Raw genomic sequence first — 20123 nt, 5'->3', positions numbered from 1 at the left:
GTACTCACATCTGTTAGAAAGGTGAGTGGATTCACTTTACTAAAACATAAGACACACACACACACAGAAAGGCTTAAAGAAAAAAAAAAATACAGCTAATTTATTGCCGCTCTCAGTTCACCCACCCTGTGCACCGGGGTGGTGGCGGGGGTGGGTCAGACAGATGAGGGCGAGGGGCGGGCACCCACACTCAGCAGAGGCCGGCCCAAGCAACCACGCCGCCACACACAGCGCCTGTGCGCCAGACGACGGAACAAGCGAGCCGCCCTCTCTCCGCCTCAGGCTGCCCTTGACGCATGCGCCACCCTGAAAGGCCCTCGGGCGCGGCCTCTCATCCCTGCGCCGCCGAACAAGCCGCCTCAGGCTGCGCACGCGTGCGGGGAAGGTGGCACAGGGGAGGCGCCGCCCGCCCGCCCCAACAAAGCCGCGCAGTAACCCCAACTTCCCGCTGTCAGGGCGGGGGAAGCGTTGCGGCGGCTGGGCACGCGTGGGCGGGCACTAGGAGCCGGAGCAAGCTAGGGCTGGCCGGGATCCTGCCAAAGCGAAGCATAGGCGGATTCCGCAGCTCCCCGCCTGGTTGTCTCTGCGGCCGTCACTGGGACAACCGTGGCCGTGGCTTACCGCTGCCCTGCGTAAGCTGCGCTAGGCCCCTCCCCCTGGGTGGGTCTATGGCAGGAACCTGCGTGGAGGGAAACGGGGAAGGGTTGTGGGGGTTGAGTGTAATATTTGAACGGGAAGACTCGTTTAAAAACAGCGCGTCTGCTGTAAGTTTATAGGTTGCAGTGACTTTTCTTGTGACGTTACGTTTGTTTTGGTTGGTACTTGGCGTTCTGTAATTATTGCATTTAAAATTTTTATCTCATGGTTTCAGCTCAGTTTTGCTTGTGTTGGTTGTCGGCTGAGCAGAAGTGGAGGGAGGGAAAAACAAGTTGCTTTGTAGGCCTCAGGGCACACGGGGTAGTGCTGAAAATGTGAAACCCAGTTGATTTGGATTGAATTTGAAGTTAATAGTATGCCTCTGAGACATTGCCTACACAGTATTACAGTGGTGCTGGTAGTCAGGACAATAACCTGCTTTTCATCTGGGTAACTACATTTCTACATTTTACTTATTATTGTCAAAGTCCTACAAGGTGTAAACCAGACTTAGGTTTGACATGTGAGTCACACCTTTGAGATCCGTGTAGCATAGACAATTACAAGGTTTGCCTTGTACCAACCAGAGTGCTTGAGGTTTTTCTCACTAGGATCTTGACATCAGCACTCTGGTTTTGTAAACAGTCAGTTTGAGGTTGCTGGAACACTCCTTACACGTTTTTTAGCTGAGGTAGAAGGAACAGCATATTCACATTAATTATAAGGAATAGTTTGTTTTTGTTTGCATTACTAACAATTTTAATCCTTCCTGTTTCTGATGTGGACAACTGACTTCATGGTCAGTGGTGAACAACAGTGCCAGGTGGAGGCTGGCAAGAGAGAGTGTAGTTACTGAACTGAAGTTCTATCCAGAACTGTTTCATTGTCAAGTGAATGAACTTGTTGGTAATGCATTTGTGTTTTAAAGTGAGAAGATTGTGAAGAGGGCCTTGTTTTACAGCATCAGGGCCTTGATGTGCAGCTACCTTTTAACTGCTTTTGTTTTTCCTGTCATGTTTTTAAACAGGTTATGTTTAGAAGAGAGGAAGTTTCTACTGTATAATTCTGTGTCCAAGCTCATCTGTTGATACTTCCTTTGTAACTCCATGATAAATTAAGCTTTAGACAGTATCAGTTTGCTTACCACATCATTGGGATCCAAAGGCCACTTCTAAGAAAATGTGGACAGCCATGAGTCTTCATAGTGCTCAAATACTGTTGCTTCAGTTGAACAGTGGAGGACGGTGTAGTTGCACATTTCCAAAAACTCAGCAGTTCTGGGTTGGAATTCTGAAGTATTGCACTGTAAGGGTACCACATAACAGAGCTAAATTTGAGGTAAGTACTGTTGTGGTGCTCTGGGTCTAAGTGATGTGTATCAATACAGTGGAAATATAATTTCTTTTAGAATCTACAGGGCAAAGCTTTTGCTCTTGCAGCCTTATTTATGAATTGAAGATGCCCTTAGTATAAATCAAGGTGAAGAGGCAGGCAGCAATGAGGTTCAAGAGAACCAATGTTTAAGAATCAACCTTGAGTCTGATAGGTCTAGCTTTGGGAGCAACGTGAGGTTCTTTTCAAATTATACTTCAGACAATACTGCATTATAACTGACAGACTTGTTAGAGTGCCAGCCATTTAGTGAAGAAATTCTCTGGAAAGCTTTTTAGTAATGCAAAATTGCACAAAAAAAATGAGGGGGAAAGCAATAAATTTGTATTGATTTGTTAGGAGAGGATAACAACACTGGAATTTAATAATAAAAAAAAATCTGTGGATACAAACAAAAATAGTGGGAAAACCCACAAAATTAAGACTAATCTTGGACATCAGCAGTTCCAAATGGCAGTGTTTTTCCAGTTGTCTAAAGCTTCTCTAAAATATAAATTCCTGTATGTATAAATAGTGGAACGTTGGGTTTTCAACTGTTTTAGTAGGAACTAACTAAGCAATTGAGAAATTTAGATGGTTTTGCAACTATTTTAATTGACTTTATTGATCTACCTATTTCTGTTCTTGTTCATATCTGACTGTATGATTGTAGGTTTCCAAGGTAAATGATAAACAATCAGTAGTAGATACAGGAATGGCTACTAGTGGAGAAGAAACTAAAATAGCTGCTAAAAGGCTCCGTGGAGTATATGATGGAAACCAGCATTCATTAGAAGGTATTGAACCTCTTGCTACCCTCTTCTTAAGAATTCAGACTTCCCTGTCCTCTCTAGAATCATAGAATGGTGGGGGTTGGAAAGAACCTTTAGAGATTCCCCTTCTTAGATCAGGTCCACCTAGATCAGGTGACAGAGAAACATGTCCAGGTGGGTCTTGAAGACGTCCATAGAAGGAGACTGCACACCCTCCTTGGGCAGCCTGTGCCAGTGCTCTGTCACCCTCACAGTAAAATAGCTTTTTCTTATGTTTAAATAGAACTTTTTGTGTTCCAGCTCCTTCCCATTACCCCTTGTCCTGTCACTAGGTGCAATAGAAAAAAAGGAATGCCCTAACTTCCAGATGTATTAATGATCAATGTGGTCTAAACTCTTAATTTGAAAATGTAGTGGGTTTGTGTGGACAGGTTTTGGTAGCAGAGGGGGGGGCTACAGAGGTGGCTTCTTTTAAACAAAGAACTGCTGGAAGTTTCCCCTGTAGCTGATAGGACCAAGTACCAGTCAGCTCTGAGCTGGACCCTGCAAATACCACGGAGTGTGGAGCAGAATGGATGATCTGTGGTCAGACTCCATGCTGACACGGGAATGACATGGTCCTGTAGAACTGATAAGCAGCACTTTTCGGTACTCTGAGCCAATGGTCTGTCAAATCTTGACAAAATGGTGTCTTTTGTGTGAACTTAGGTCATTTTAATGTCATTGTAGTACCAAAACACACCTCCATCCCAAAGGCTACCTGCCTCCAAGTGCAACCACTCCTTGAGTCTGTGCCTTGAATTGTTTGTAAGCTCTACCTTCAAATGTGAGGTGAGAGCATCTTACACCAATCGTAATAAAGGCATTTATGACTGAAGTCACTCAAACTCCACCTTGAAGGTAAAGAAAGGTATAAAAATGGTTAAAGGGGAGTGTTGGGGAAGACACCATCACAAGTCAGGGAAGCTCCCTTGCAGACTGTCTCTGAATCCTGGGGTCAGCCAACGGACTGAGCTCCTCTTCTCCCACTCATTGGAACGCCTTGGGTGAGACTTAAACTAAGTATGTCTGTGGGAAACTTGGGAATCTCTCTAGAGAATGATTCTTTAACTTTTTATAGTCAGGCTGTACTTTGTAACTTTGTGCACTGTATTATTTATACATCTGTTTTTGCATGTGCTTTCTTCTGCAGTCAATCACTGTCACTGGTAATCCATAAGAATCTGTATAGCTGTTATGAATAAAACTGAACTGTTTAAGTAGCCAGTTGTCACAGTTTCTCGCTGAACGTGATCAAACCCTGGAGTGTAGCTGTGATAGTTGATGAGCACAACTGCTGTTGGTGAATCCAGAATCGTGATAGATCACAGGAGGTGAACGTGCCTAGACTGATTGTGGCAAATTGGACATCACTCAGAATTTAAACCTAGCTGCACCTAACCTCTCACGTTGGTGAGGAGAGTTAGAAAGCAAGGGGGTTTATTTTCTGCGAAATCACTCTGTCCTCTTTTAATGCAGTAGACCTGCTGCTGATGGAGGCTGAGCCAATTAGCAGCTGAGGTAATGCCTCTCTGGTTGATGTATTTAAGACGGGAAAGAAGTTAGGCACAGGTGCTAAACTGCAGCAGCAGAAGTGGTAGTTACAATTCTGGCCTTTATTTTAGCAATGCTGGCTAGCTAAATAGCTCTTTCCATGACTTTGCTTGTTTTGTTGTTCCTAGCTAATAAGTAATCCTCAAATGTGCAGTTATGCATCATACATTTTAGTCCCTGGGCTTCGGGGTGCTTGGTCATTCTCATTCTATGTATATTTAATTTTTGTTTGTAAAGGTTTTTAGTCAGTTGCTTTGGGCATTTCCAGCATTTGTTTACAAATGAGATGACAGGGAGGTAGTTAAGACTGGTAAAGACTAAGATGGTACACTGTGTAATTATGTTGCTCAGGAAACAGCAGTGTGAGAAACTGTTGTGCTATTTCTTGTGCATGACAACTAGGAAGACAGTAGCTATCCTGAAAGAGCTCAGTCATAATTCTGCTTTACAAGCTTGTCTCCTTGCATAGGTTGTTTTGTAGGTTTGCATTACAAATGGATGACGTACTGCTGAACAAACAGAAATGGCTCCTGCCCTGCCCCACTCACTAATATGTTTTTAGTCACCTATGAATTCCTTTTCTTTTTCTCTTTATTCTGCAGATGTGAGAGTTTTTTAAAGAGAGCTTTTAGGTTTGTGGTTATTCCTGAATGCTCCTGCATTATCTGTGAAGTAACGATGTTGTAGCGTCCTTCTGGTTTCTTCTTGTACTTCTGCTTCTCTTTGTTTTTTTTTTTCTTGTAGACAACCAAAGCTCTCTAACCAGTTAAAATACCTATATTTTGAAATTTGTCAATCATGCAAGATGACAAGATTTTTGAAAAGCAGTGGCAAAAGCATTTGTGATGTCCTGTTTACATCATATCACCAAGGATATTTGTTCTGAAATCCTATGGAACAGATGCTTCATGTAATTTCTAAGATGGCAAGATTTCTACTGCTTGCTCAGGCAACTGAAAAAATGTTATATGTTCAGATGTGACTCTGCTCCTATTTCTGGTACTTTGTAAGAAACTGACAGAGCATAGTGGTACTGTAGACATAGGGAAATTTCTCTTGGGAGTGCTTATAACCCTACTATTCTTTTTGATCAAAAGAGCAGTGATCTAGCAAATCATCAAAACACAGGACATTTTTGAGTCATACTGTCTCTGAAATACACCATTCCAACTTGCACGTCAAGGGTTGCCATGACATATTTGCAAGGATCAAAAGAAATGGGAAAGTTTGTGCTTTTATAAAAGTATCTTTATTTCTTATTTCTTGCTTTTCTGATTTTTACAGGACATTCATCTAATGATCACTTTCTTATCTTTCACTCAGTGGTTGCTTTGCCAAGGTGAAATGACTGTTTAACTGCATCTGTCAAGCAGACAGTTCCTCATAGAACCATGATTCCTGTTTTTCTGTATCTTTTTAGGATAAGTGCTTTGTTACAGATTTAAAAGGCATTCAATATACAGAACAGCCTCATAGGTAGATTCGTGGTGCTGAATGAAGGTATTAGTATTCTATTGTTTCTCCTCTGTAATGCTGAACACTTGTAATATTCTCCTGCTTTTATTACTCTGAACAAATGAAAGAAGACACAATTGTTTCACCTAGCAACAGATACTATCACTTAGGAGCATTACATGATTAGGATACTAGCCGTCACTTAGAAACATTACATTATTAGGAACATCACATTGCTTTTAAATTAACAGATGATAAAGCTCAGAACTACATGTAGGGTTGTTACATGTATATGCAAAACTCATTTCTCAGTTATACAGCTAGATGTAACCACTGAATCTGTCATTTGAACACAAATTTCATCTTCCAATTAAGATTTGTTCTTCTAAATTTCATCTGTTTTTGACAAATACATAATGTAGACCTGGGAACTGATCCTAATTAGCAAAAATATAGTGCCTTGGTAACACAGCTATGCCGTTGCTACTTTTGATTTGAAGTTCTCTTCAGGAATCTAAACAAGTGCTATGTTGTATGCCCTACAAATCCAGTGGATCAAGGACTTCCATTTAAAAAGATTTTTTTTTAATTGGTTTTAGTTTTGTTCAGTCCATCTTTTTGGACTTGAAATTAGTTTCCTCTTCAAAGACTATTAGATTAGCGGCATTCTTTAACAGTATTCCTTGATTTGAAAACTTAGTGTTCTTTTTTTCATGTTAATATCTCACGGAATCATTTTGTCAGTCAAGAAACTGATGTATTCAGCAATCTCTGTCTCTTGGGTAGGGACATGAAGGAGGAAGAAGAGAATTATGGGAACGAAGTGTTTAAAAAATTAGCTCTCATCAAAGAATGAATGTCATGTATCCAGACACTTAAAATAATAGTGGTTACTCTCAGTAACTGAAAATTAGATAGGACTAAAGCTCATCTAAGAAAGTAAAGTTTCCTCATGAAGCCTTGTAAGCAAAGACATGGACTTCTGACTTCAGTCAGTGTATTTTCAGCAGTTTTTTATCTGAGATTCTTGTCATCTCTTCATTTCATGTAACCTAGTTTTCTGTTCTTGCTTTAAAGAAAACATACTGGCCAGTTCCTCATACAGGAAGTATGATTGGCTTTTACATCTGTAGGGACTTTTTTTCCTTTTTTAAAAAAGAAATCTTTTAAACTAAAATTTCTTGCTACACTTCAGATAATAGTTTTAGTTTCCATCTTTCTTTTTATTTTATCAATGTCTAAATACTTTCACACAGGGAGAGATATCTCTTAGAATGCTTTGTTGATGAGCCTTGTAGAGGGTTTAGTGGGGTTTATATACATGTATATAAGCATACATATGCTTGTTTTTATTTACATAACCTTGTAATCTTACATTTGTGTTTCTTAGTTACATTTCATAGGTGCCTTAGACCCAGTTCCTGGGATATGTGAACTCTTACTTTGCTTTTTTAATTTTCTTGACCTACCAACTACCTGAGTGTGGTCCTTATTTCATAGAAAGTTTTGCATTGGTAGTGTCTTGAGCCTGAAATCTCTTTTGGAGAAAAAAACTCTTTTGGAGTTAATCCTTCCATGCTTTTTTTTCCTCCTACTTACTAATGCAACTTTTTTTGTTGGAGTGGCCTGTGATGCAAATATATCTTTGCTCCTAATTTGTAGAAGGCATGGAAACAGCTGCAGCAGTTGGTTAAACTCCCAAGAGTTTAAGTAGCCTGAAAGGAAGCACATCATGGCATCATACTTCAAAGTCTGTTCTAGTTTTCTTCCTCTACCCAAAAAAAAACCCAAAAACTCAATCTTCAAAGTAGAGTTGTGTTTGTTATTTTCCAGTAAAGTCTTGAGTAAATTTTTTTCATCTTCTATGCAGTACAGTGATGCTTCTTTAAATTAAAAGTTTCTTTACTTTTAGAAGTAGTAAGAAAATTCAGCCTTTGCTTCAGGTGTCTTTCTCATATTGTCACAGCAAGAGCCAACCTCAAATCAACTTCAGTACAAATACATTAGATATAAGTTACAGGTGTTCCTACTTAGCAGTGGATATGCAAACATTTCCAATATGAAGGGGGTAAAACACAATTGGTAAACTGCCTTAAGATAGTGTGGTGTTATAAGAGAATGACTTATGCACCAAACGGTATGCCCTGACACTAGGAGTTGTGCTCTATCTCTGGAAAACAGTAAAGCTGGTCGGACTCATTTGTGATCTGATTTTAATCATGTTATGGGTAATGCAGTTTTGTTTAGCTTGTGATTTTTTTTGAAAGCTATTTCTTCTCACTTTTCTTGTTCTTCCCATTTTGGAGCTGAAGGAGCAATTTATCCCAAAATCTGTTGCTCTACATGTTTGCTTTTCTTCATCAGAACTGACAACACAGTGTCTGTAGATTATTTCCAAAAGAGATATCTCAACAGCAATCTCATTCTTCAGTATAATGATTTATTTGTTGGGTTTTTTTTCTTAAGTCTCATTAAGATATACATAAATACACTAGATTATTTTTAATTCAATACTAGGATAATCTGTATAATGTCTTTTATATTTGTACGTGATAATCCATGAAATATATTACTTTCATAATTGTAATTATTTGTAGAAACATCCTCATATTTTATTTTTTAATAAGTCGCCTGTAATGATTGGAACTTCTGATACCTGTTTGTGGTTTGTGTTTGTTTTAAATCTTGTACTTGATACCTTCAGTGCATGTGTTTTCATACATGTAGAGTTTTGCATTTTACTTAAATCAAAAGTTTTTACTGTTCTTAGCTAAATTGGCTTTTAATATGTAGATATTATTTTTCCATAGAACACATAATATAATATGTAATTGTAAGATAAAATTAACTGACCTTTTTTCTACTCTGATTTTTTTTTTTTTTTTCCCCACAGCAAAAATGAAACATATCAATCTGTCATTTGCAGCTTGTGGTTTTCTCGGTATTTACCACTTGGGGGCAGCAGCTGCTTTTTACAGGCATGGTAAGAAGTTACTGAAAAGTGTGAAAGCTTTTGCGGGAGCTTCTGCAGGATCACTGGCTGCCACTGTCTTATTAGCAGTACCAGAAAATATAGAGGTAAATTAATAAACTCGTAGGTATAGGACACGATCATTTTCAATGGACGTTTTTGATATACTCATCTATCATTAAGTTTTAAAAAAATATTTTGGTTCTTGTTTCACTTTTTACTGCTTGTGAAGGAACAGGACTTGTATAAATATTCTCAGTAACAAAATCTCTGACTTATGGGAAAAAATGGTCATGAAGCAAGTATTTCTTTATTGCAAAAAAATCTGTCACATGACTACTATATTGTAAGTTATGTAAACATAAAATATATGTGTGTGAATATTGAGTTGTATGCAGCCAGATACTCTTTAATATACTGAAATGTATATGCACTTAATCGCTGTACATTACAAAGTTAATAGGGTTTTTTTTTTTTTCCTAGTAGGCTTTGTTAAGCAAATATATAGCCCCATTGCTGTAGAAAGAGATGAAAATGGTAGATGGAATGTATCATAATAAAGTTGAGGAACAGCACACACCAGCCTAGAGACTTTTTTTCCCTGCTGTCTGTGCTCCATTAGACAGTGCCAGGAGTGGCTTGTGCACCTGCTTTGAACTCTGTACAGTTCACAGCTTAACAACAGTAGCCCCACTGTATGGGGAGGATTAACCTTCATAGCATTTTGTTCTGGCCTACTGCATACATGTGTGTGGAGGGTTTTTTTTGCTCCAGAGGTGCCATCTGTCATGACAGATACAGCATCATGTAGGGGCAGCAACGTTATATTCAGTGATTACTCCAGTACAAGTTCTGTGGGAAAGAATTAGCTTTTTGTTGTGTTTGTTTGTTTTTCCCCACGGGTTAAGGCTGCTTTGCCCCCCGTGAAGTGCCTGTAGTGAGTTTCCCTTGATATATCATAGAATCATAGAATGATAGGGTGGAAGGGACCTTTAGAGATCATCTAGTCCAACCTCCCTGCAGAAGTAGGTTCACCTAGATCAGGTTGCATAGGAACATGTCCAGAAGGGTCCTGAAGACCTCCACAGAAGGAGACTCCACAACCCCTCTGGGCAGCCTGTGCCACTGCTCCGTCACCCTCACGGTGAAATAGTTTTTTCTTATGTTTAAGTGGAACAATTTGTGTTCCAGCTTCATCCCATTACCCCTTGTCCTGTTGTTAGCTACAATAGAAAAAAGGGATGTCCCAATCTCCTGACATCCACCCTTTAGATATTTGTAAATGTTAATAAGATCTCCTCTCAGTCTCCTCTTCTCTAGACTAAACAGCCCTAGTTCCCGCAGTCTTTCCTCGTATGACAGCTTATTATCAACCAGGACTCCCAGGACTCTGCAGAGCTGCTCTTCAGCAGTTCGACCCCCAGCCTGTAGTGGTGCATGGGGTTGTTCCTTCCCAGATGCAGGACTCTGCACTTGTTCTTGTTGAACCTCATGAGGTTCCTCTCTGCCCAACTCTCAGGCCAGTCGAGATCCCACTGAATGGCAGCACAGCCTTCGGGGGAATCAGACAGTCCTCCCAGTTTGGTGTCATCAGCCAGCTTGCTGAGGGTACCCTCAGTCCCCTCATCCAGGTGGTTGATGAAAATGTTGAACAAGACTGGCCCCAGAATCGATCCCTGTGGAACTCCACTGGCCACAGGCCTCCAACTCGATTCTATGCCATTGATCATCACCCTCTAGGCTCTGTCATTCAGCCAGCAATGATATACATATAGAGAGAGAGAACTAGGCTTTGCCAAAATGTTCATATGTCTTTAATATTTTGAATTGTAATAAACATAATTGGGGGGGGGGGGGGGAAGTACCATTATATTTTTCGTTTAAGTACAGTTAGGTTTCAGTCCAGTGAGTGTCAGGTAATCTCCATGCCTCACTTGTTGCAGGTTTCACTGCATTTGTTTCAGATCATAATCCCAGCCAATATCCCACTTTGCCATTGATCTTCCTATTTTTTAGTTTTTTGTTTCTGCTGGGATATGAACTTAGGTAAACTTAGTTAACTGTAGTTCATAGAATCATGGAATGGTAGGGTTGGAAGAGACCTCCAGAGATCATCTAGTCCAACCCCCCTGCAGAAGTAGGTTCACCTAGATCAGGTCACATAGGAACACGTCCAGGCGGGTCTTGAAGACTTCCAAGGAAGGACTCTACAGCTCCTCTGGGCAGCCTGTTGCAAGTCTTTCATGACTTCTTTCCATCCACCTCCCTTCTCCAGGTGTGTTTATATGATTTAGCATTGGCAAGTTCCAGTCTGTTTGGAAGAGAACCTTACTTGTATTCTACTTGGATGTTTACTCCTTTTCTGTAGCCTTTGCCTAGTAATTTAGTTTCAAGTTTACCTTGAATAATGCATACCTCAGACTTCAGTTTATATAACTCTTACATCAGGGGGGTTTTTTTGTTGTTTTTTGAGATTTTTTCCTGTCTCCAGAGATGGCTGTTAGACAAGCTATAATTAGGACTTTGTCTCCTATTCTCAAAGCTGTAACACAATATTTCCTTATCTTGGTGCGAATGTAACACTGAGGATTTCTTGGTTTGATTTTTTTTCTGTTTTAATATGACAAGTTTGCAAATGTTTTTCTGTTGTATCTTTTCTTCTTGTCACTATTGAAAAGGCATGGGACTTGAGAATTCTAGGAAGGCTTATAGAGTTGTAGATAAGTACTTATTTATTTCAAAAGTACTTTGATCATATTTGATATCGAGTTTGCTTAATTCCGTACAAGTAGTTAAAGTTTCTAAACATGCTCATTTACTGTTAAAAATGTACTGCTTAAAGCTTCTAGTACTAAAATGTTAAACAATTAGTAGCTGTAAAAAGTTGTCCTTTTTGGCAGGAGGAATTGAGACTATAGTATATTCTTAGTGCGTATAATATGGAAAGTAGTTTTCTGTCACCTACATTTGAATTTCTGCAGCTGCCTATAAGTTCTGTATCACTTTATTATAGCATCGTAAATCTAAAAATAGTAGTTTAGTAGTTCTGAGATACTTCAATGCACAATTTTGGGGGTTTCTTCTTTGTTTAGAATAAGAGGTGTCTGAATATACCTCTTTCCAGCTGATTGGCTGCAGAAAAAGCCTAACTGCCTAATGTGGAATAAATTCAAGACTTGGTGCATATAGCTAGTTTTATATAATTGAATTGTCTTGCAACTGGTAATGGTAAGTACTTCATAGGGGCAAGGTGCAAATCTAACCTATGTGAAAAGAGTTAGCACAGATCTTTAGAGTGATTGTTGCTTTATGAGGTTTGGACCACCAACTAATGAACTTATTTATAATTACAAGGCCTTATATAGAAAGCAGATGCAAGAACTACATTTGTATTTTTCACTTGAGGAAGTGAAAGTGATCTGAGGAAGTTAAACTGCTTCACTCTACTTGCTGCTTATCTCATTCTAATCCTCAACCAACTCCCATTAGATCCTGTACCTTCCTCCTCTGCAGGACATATCACTTCTTTCTTTTTCTTTTCTCAATCACATCAATCATTTACTTTGTTAGCAGCAACATAGTGTTCTTTATTCAAGAACCTATGAAGCCAGAATGCCGAACTGTCTACAGACAAATATTTTACTCTGTAAACATGGTTATATAGGTGAATAAAGATGTATTTTTTTAAGTACCAATTTCAGAAAGTTGAATATTTTTTTTTCCAAAGTCCCTAAAATCTTAAAAGAAATCTACACGAAAGGTTGAAAAAAAGAATACAAATACCAATTAGTGAGTCACAAGCGTTCAGAATCTTAATTCATTGTTTCAGAATCCTTTTGCTAAACAATAAATGCTAGCAATTCCTTTACTCTGCTTGTGGAGGTCTTATGGCTCACATTTCAATATGGTTTTCTGCAGTCATCAACACTAGGTATTTTAGCTTTCATAGAAGAGGTTCTCCATGGAATCTGTTGCCCTGTTTAGTGCTGCATCTGTTCTTATATGTCATCCATCATAGTATTCCACTCATCAAGTTTTTCTGTATTATTATATTCATTAAATATGTGTATTTGCCTACCTTGGTGAGTTTGTGTGATGTAATCAAGATGGCCCTGCTCTGGCACGGGGGTTGAACTAGATGATCTTTTGAGATCCCTTCTAACCTTTAAGATTATGTGATTCTGTGATTTGTTAGTAGCATGTTTTTTGCATTACTGAAGTTGTAATAATTGCTGTTTTTTTAAATGGTTATAGACAAAGTATCTGATTTTAGTACTGGAGTTGCCTGTAAAATAAAATATGACTTTACACTTGAACTATAAATGATTGTTCTTGTAATGGCATGATTCAGAGAACTGATTATTTAGTGGTAGTAATATATAGAAAAATAGCCTTGAATTTTCCTTGTTTGTTGAAGTGGTATTCTTGATAGGGTTTATTATTATGATTATCATTATTAGTTTATTCTTATTAGCGATCTTGTAAAAGCATCACCATTTTGACATGCATATCTTGTTACAAACCAAGCTTATACAGGGAAAATATTTCATTCTGATGATAGAGCTTTTCTCTTGGTTAAAGCTCTAGCTGCTAGTATGTTTTGAATGCCACAGTGGAACATACTTTCCATAACTAAAACATTCTTAATGGTGAATATTTTTAATTTCCAGAAGTGTAAGCAGTTTGCCCATGGATTTGCAGAGGAAGTTAGAAAATTGAACTTCGGTGCTGCAACACCTGGTTATGATTTTATGAAAACACTTAGGTATCTGTCTTATTACATCTATAAGATCATTTCTGTGTGAGGCTCTCCAAATGAAAATAGACGGTGTGCATATTTTTTTCTATACTGTGGAGTGCACAACACTCACAACTAACATATTTGCAAGGTTTTTAAATAGTGATGGTGAATAACATTTAGCATTTTCTTTACTCTAGGGAAGGCATAGAGTCTATTCTTCCTTCTAATGCTCATGAGATTGCTGAGAACCGTCTCTATGTGTCAGTCACTAACACCAAAAATGGGGAGAATCACTTGGTTTCTAATTTTGCCTCCAGGGAGGACCTCATTAAGGTAATGTAATTGAATAATGCTGCTTTAAATAAAAATACTTGAGGTTCTTCAAGGCTTAGGAGTGTGTTATTTGCTGTAGAGTAAATCATTGTTCTACTCAAGTAATCATTTATTGTTGTAACACCACTGATAGTATAATACAAACAATGGAAGCAGTATTAGATCCAACTGTTTCACGAATTTTGCTGAAGTTCGTTTTATGTGTGTGTTTCCTTCACCTGTTTTTAAAGTACTACCTTGCAGGCAAAGTGTATTTTAAAAGTAACAGAGTAACTAATGGTTGTAGTAGATGAGAATAAAATAGAGAATCTCAAAATTTTAAAACAGTTTGAGGCTTTTTATATCTCTTACTTCACTGATACCATTTATATATGTTTCATCATTAAAGAAAGTAAAGAAAAAAAGTTAAAAAAAAAATCCAACACCCTACAGGTCCTTGTTGTAGAGAATAGATTTCATGCAACATCAAATACCGTATATAAACTGTATTTTAACTGATAGTGGAAAGTGTATCTTTTACTGTCTGTCTCTTCTTTTGAATAACAATTTTTAAATTTGGATCAGGATTGCATACATAAGCTGATATGAATTCAAGTGCATGGAAGGCAAATGTTCTTTCTAGTAGTTGATTGTATCTTAGCAGAAGATATTGTAAGATAGAGCAGAATACAGCAGAAAGTAGAGTGGGAAGGAATTCCTTTATCTTTGCAGATGCTCAAAGTAAATAAGAGCTTCTTAATAATTAACAAATAATAAAGCAATTACACTCATTAACAAAATCTCAAAATATGAATGTTTACCTTAAAAATAGTTTGGTTTGTTTTTAATGTGGACCCATTTTGTTGAGCCAACAAATTTTGGTAGTATATCTTTTGTGCATGCCTTCACCTATGCATGTATCGTTTACAGAACAGCCTGAGTATTGGTTGCTGCCCAGTAGCATGGAGGATAGAGCTTGTTAGGTTATGCCTAGACAAAATCCAAGGCATGGATAAAGATATTGGTGAGCAAAAGTGTTTTGTTGCTTTCAGCACTTAACAAGCCTTATGGTTCCAAAGTTTTTCTGAACCAAATAGATGTTGCTACAATGTTCAGCTTATATTTTCTTGGACTGTTCCCAGTGGACATGGAAAAGCAGTTAATAATCTCCCACTTTTGAAATAGTCTTTACATATGTGAAGACAGTCGTCACGTACTAACATTCCTAGACTTCCAGTTCTTAAACTGGAGATACAGGGAAGAGAGGCATGGTTTGTATACGTGTGAGAGAGCAAGGCACCCAGAACACTGTTGTATTACTCAGTTTGGAAATGTGGGAGCAGTGAATAGGAGTCTATACTGGTCCATTAGTTGTAGGGAGATACTGAAAGTGTTCTTCAAATTTGTCATTCTGCAACTCCCTCTAGAACTAAGCGGCTTTATAAGGAAAGTAAACTGCTTTCTTCAGTCTCTGTGTAAAGAATTCACACTTTGCAGGGTTCACTTGGTTTTTACTCTTTTTTCTTCACTAAACCTTTTTTCCCAATTTCTCTTGATTTAGAAAGGCTAAAGTGACTGAGATGCAGTTGAGGGAGAGAGGAGTAAAGGGAGTTGGGCAGGGGAAGAAGCTCATGTTGGGAACTTGAGAACACTGTAGGATGTCACTTTTGAAAATCTGGAGAGGAATGGCTTCAAGAGGGACCTTATTTTATGCTTTTGTGAGGGAAAGACTTAGAGAAGTAGCTACAAATTCACGTTTGGAATGTAAGAAGATAAAGCGTTTTTATCTGAGCTCAGTTGAAGTACTGGTGCTTGACATTGCTGGGAAGAGAAATAGTCTAGAAAAGAATTCTGGAAGTGAAGGTTAAAGTTTTCATATATTCTTAATTAAAACTTGTTAGGGAATAAGATTTTGAAAACAAGTTAATCTACTTTCGGTGTTAAAGAAGCACAATTTCACAAAAAAAAAAAAAAATGGGCATTTTCATTGATAATCTCTTTGAATTGTGCATTTTTTTGGACATGATCACCTTAAAGTAGTATATAGTCTATAACCTGTGTCTCATGCTGCCATGCTAGTACATGCACATGTGTTTACCCCATTTAGCAATATGGAATTTTCCGACATACTACATTTTATCCACACATCTACCCCTTCGCTTTGAAGTGCTGTACACTGATTGCCTCTTTGTGTATATTTATATGTGAGTCTAATAGGTATAGAGGTATAAACTCGTAAATATTGCTGTGAGTGGATAGAAAGGTATGTGTATGCACATCTATACATGAAAGAAGACGTGTCCTGGTGTTAAAATAGAAATTGAGAACTGCTGTAGACAGCAATGTAAACTTACAGTAGGGCAAATATTGCTTTGTTAATACTTTAATGTATTAAATGCAAAATATTGAGATTGATAAAGATAGACATATGTTGATTTTTAGACTGTACATAGTATTTTGTAAGTTTTTAATTCTTAGAAAATCTGATTTATTGGAAGAGTAAATATTATATAAATATGCTAGCAGACAACTGGGGCACCTTCTTTTTTAACAGTACTCTATTGCATTTTTTTCATCATATGCGTATTCAGTTTCTGGAAAATCATAGATTTACATCACATTTTGTAAGATTTAACTTCATACTGTTATGAATCCCATTAATTAATGATTTAATCCTCAATATTTTGTTTTCAGAGTTGTCACTGTCAAGTCATTAAAAAACTATTGTATCATTTTACACACATTTAGACATAGAAGATATTTTGACATGGCAGTGGTTTTATGCAAAACTAATATTGACTGGTTACCTGCTGCATTATTTAATATAAATTATGAAAATATATATTGGTTTGGAATTAATTTGTTGCCATTTCTTCAATTTTGTTCTCTGTTCTTTCTACTTCATGATTTCTAGGTCCTTTTGGCAAGTAGCTTTATACCAGTGTATGCAGGAATTAAGCCAGTGGAATATAAAGGAGAGGTAATTCATTAACTACCTACTTCTTGTCTATGTGTGTAAGAGCATTTTTAGTTTGTGATGTAATTATTTGATCTTAAGTGAAGGCAAATGCCATGCTATATTTTGTAGAACAGTTATTATTTTTGTTGATACCGTGAACACCATGAAAGATGATACAAGTTTGTTAACCTGTTTCAAAAATTAGGCTGCAATTATCTCTCTAGCATGAAGCTGTTTCCTAAAGAGAATGTCTTGCACTTACTATGAGAAGAAGCTTCTCTTTCTAAAAGTGCTTCTCACACTAATCTGTGTTATGAATTCTAAAATGGTTTTTTTTTTCAGTTTGAAAGACCACCATTTTTGTGTATGAACTAACAGTAATTCAGTATAAGACATTTTGTTATTAGCTAAACTAGCAAGCTGTTATCAGTAGCTTGGTAAATGTATTGCACACATTTATACATTGTGTTAAATGCCCATTGACTAAACACTGTGTGTGTACACTGTCAGTTCCTTGATTCTTATGCCTCATACTTAAGCTTATTCATGGTATTTTGAGAAGGAAACTTTCAAGTTGCTTGAGATTGGGATGGCGGAGACAGGAACAGGAAGCATTATTCAGTTATGGTCGCACCGTACTAAGGTTACTTGGAAAATATTTCTGTTTTCCAATAGAAGTGGGTTGATGGTGGCTTTACCAATGGCCTTCCTATCTTACCTGTTGGAAGAACTGTGACGATTTCTCCCTTCAGCGGTCGATTAGATATATGTCCACAAGATAAAGGACGTGTGGATCTTTACGTAAAACTTGCAAAACAAGATATCATGGTGAGTTGCTTAAGTATTTAACAACTTAAGGAGAAAAAGTAGTTATGCAGTTAAGGTTATGCTTATATTTATGCTTATATTTATATATTTATTTTGTGCTTATGTATCGAGTAGTTTTTGGCACTTTCTGTTTTGCTAAGGAAGGTAAACTTTTTTTCTTAAACCAAGGTAAGGAAAATATAGAATAAATAAAACCAGTTGAAAAGCACTGATCTATTAATGAAAACTGAGAAATTATCATAAGCTTTTAAATGTAAATAGTCTAGGCTAACTTTGATTATCAGCTGCCTTTGACAGAATATTCAAAAAAAGAAAAAAAAAAAAAGAATTTTGTAGAATACCTCAAGAGACAGGAAATAAAACATACCTTCATACTCATTGATTTTGTATATATTGAAAATAAATGCAATAGATTACTGTTTGTTTCTTGGTCATGATTTGTATCTGATATCTAGTACATCTTTAGTAGGAGAAATGAGCTGGTGATTAGATTGGTCTACAGACAGAAAGTTAATTTTCTGAGTTACATTGCTTCTAAGGTCTTGAAAGTGCAGATATGCAGAATGTCAGGCAGTGTTTTAAACTATTCCGTGTGAAACGTCTTTCACTTTTAGAGCTGTAAAAATGTGAACTAAGAATAAAATTTTTGAAATGCTGTTGTAATCTACCTAAAATGAAGATTTGTATATCTTCATTTATCTGTATTGGAATTGGATATAGATTTCTGTGTCTTTGAACTTCCTCCATCTATCAGTGGCAGCTTGAATAATTGCTTACTTGAAATAATGAAGGTGGTTGTGGTACTGTTTTGCAAAATTGTATATGACTAAAGTATTTAATTGTATAAATAAAGTGTCCAGAACATCATTAAATTTAATTATTTTTTATTTTGTTGTAAACAGTTTAATAACATCTCTACTTCAGAACAAAGTTCTGAAATCGTTTTACACCATGAAAATGACCACTTCAGATGCTGAGTTCTTAATTTGTTGGTAATACAAGCTACATTTATACTCCATATACCCCGTACATTGCCTGGGAATGTTCCCAAGAATGTGGTTGTTTGCACTAGTAAGCTGTCAAAATATTTCCTTGCACAACTTTAGCATGTGCCAGCTACCACTCTGCCAGACAGTTCTGGGAATCTTTCCATAGTTAAAATGTTTCAGAAACTCTGTGCAGTTTTATAAGCAGTCTGTCTTGGAGGCTGTGAGTTTGATGGTGTATGTGCAGACCATTTGTGCCAGTTTGTCTTGGCGCTCAGCAATGTACCTGGACATGGTTAATTTACTGGTGTAGCTGTGCTGGTCTCATTGTTTTACGTATACTACATGGAGCAGGTGACAGAACAGATAGCAACACAGTCAAGTCTAGGTAAGTTGCTTTAATAAACTAATTTATAGCCTCTCGCTCTGTTGCAGCTGTCTCTGGCCAACCTAGTAAGACTTAATCAAGCTTTGTTTCCACCAAACCAGGAGAAAATGGAATTGTTGTACCAAAATGGATTTGATGATGCTGTAAGTTTCTTACTAAAAGAAAACTGGTTTGAATAGATGGTATATTGAAAATTAACAGAACCTGATGTCTGTCAAAACACATCTATGGGCATCATATAGAATCTCAGGGATTACTGTTCCAATTCCTGTTCATGAAAATACAAATCCCAATGGAACTGTCTCTGCTTCTACCGAGAAAGTATGAGTTACACCCCAAGGACTTGTATAAACATGTCAGAGTGGGAATCTTACTTGCCTGGTAGTGGCCTTATTTTAAAGAGGTTAAAGCTTAGATTCATTTTGCTTTAGCTGAGGACTTGAGTGGGATTTATAGTAAAACTCATGTTGACATGATTACAGAAATTGGGAAAAGTCTCTTTCAATGTTATTAGAAAGAAAAAATCAGTGTTGTACTGTGAAAAATGACAATCTGTGTTATCTTAATGTAATAGTTGTGCTAATTGGATGCTTGCAATATGCAGATCTATTATGTATCTTGCAGTGTTCTAAAGGACTCAAACAACACTACTCACAAGAAATAAACATTTGCACTCTGATTTGTGTATTTTTTACCAAAATTGGAAGTGATAGTTGAAATTCATAACAGAAGTATCATGTTTGAATGTAAAAACACCTTGTTAAAGAGAATATAAGAAATTGTTGTATTTATTGTGTTTTCTTTCTCTGCTAAAGTGTAATAAATATATTTTCTTGAAACTTCTGTTAAAAGTGAATTTATAAATTTCTTGGAATAATAACATCCTGGTTATTTGAAATGAACTTCTCTCCAACAGACTGGGTTTAAGTGAGTCAGCAGATAATGAACTCAGACTCATATGTCTTACTATTTTACTATTCACCCGGCATTGACTAGCCTAAGTGCAAGTTCAGAATTTTCATTTCTTAATGCCTAAATGCTAAAATCCACAGCTGTTTATTTAAAAGCAAAATATATTTCTGTGTTAAGTGTGTTTTTAAGTTCATTATT

The 20123-nt window shown here is 37.2% G+C and overlaps 1 protein-coding gene across 5 annotated transcripts; it reads left to right on the top strand.

The window, feature by feature from the left end:
* Positions 1-393: 393 nt before the first annotated feature.
* Positions 394-19852, top strand: PNPLA4 (patatin like phospholipase domain containing 4). 5 transcript variants are annotated; one of them, XM_061988540.1, is made up of 9 exons: positions 394-632; positions 1664-1974; positions 2681-2804; positions 8722-8906; positions 13470-13564; positions 13738-13873; positions 16767-16832; positions 17487-17639; positions 19061-19852. In XM_061988540.1, exons 2-9 carry the CDS (start codon positions 1816-1818, stop codon positions 19190-19192), a joined length of 1050 nt encoding a protein of 349 aa, XP_061844524.1. In that variant the 5' UTR covers positions 394-632; positions 1664-1815; the 3' UTR covers positions 19193-19852. The 5 variants fall into 5 exon arrangements, with proteins under 5 accessions (XP_061844524.1, XP_061844522.1, XP_061844523.1 ...); XM_061988538.1 differs by having other exon boundaries at positions 394-660; XM_061988539.1 differs by lacking the exon at positions 394-632 and adding an exon at positions 679-764.
* The last annotated feature ends 271 nt before the right edge of the window (positions 19853-20123 follow it).

Source organism: Colius striatus, chromosome 1 (assembly GCF_028858725.1).
Source record: "Colius striatus isolate bColStr4 chromosome 1, bColStr4.1.hap1, whole genome shotgun sequence".
NCBI classification, from domain to species: domain Eukaryota; kingdom Metazoa; phylum Chordata; class Aves; order Coliiformes; family Coliidae; genus Colius; species Colius striatus.
Note: the sequence above shows the minus strand (reverse complement) of the source record. Positions and strands in the feature narration are given on the sequence as shown.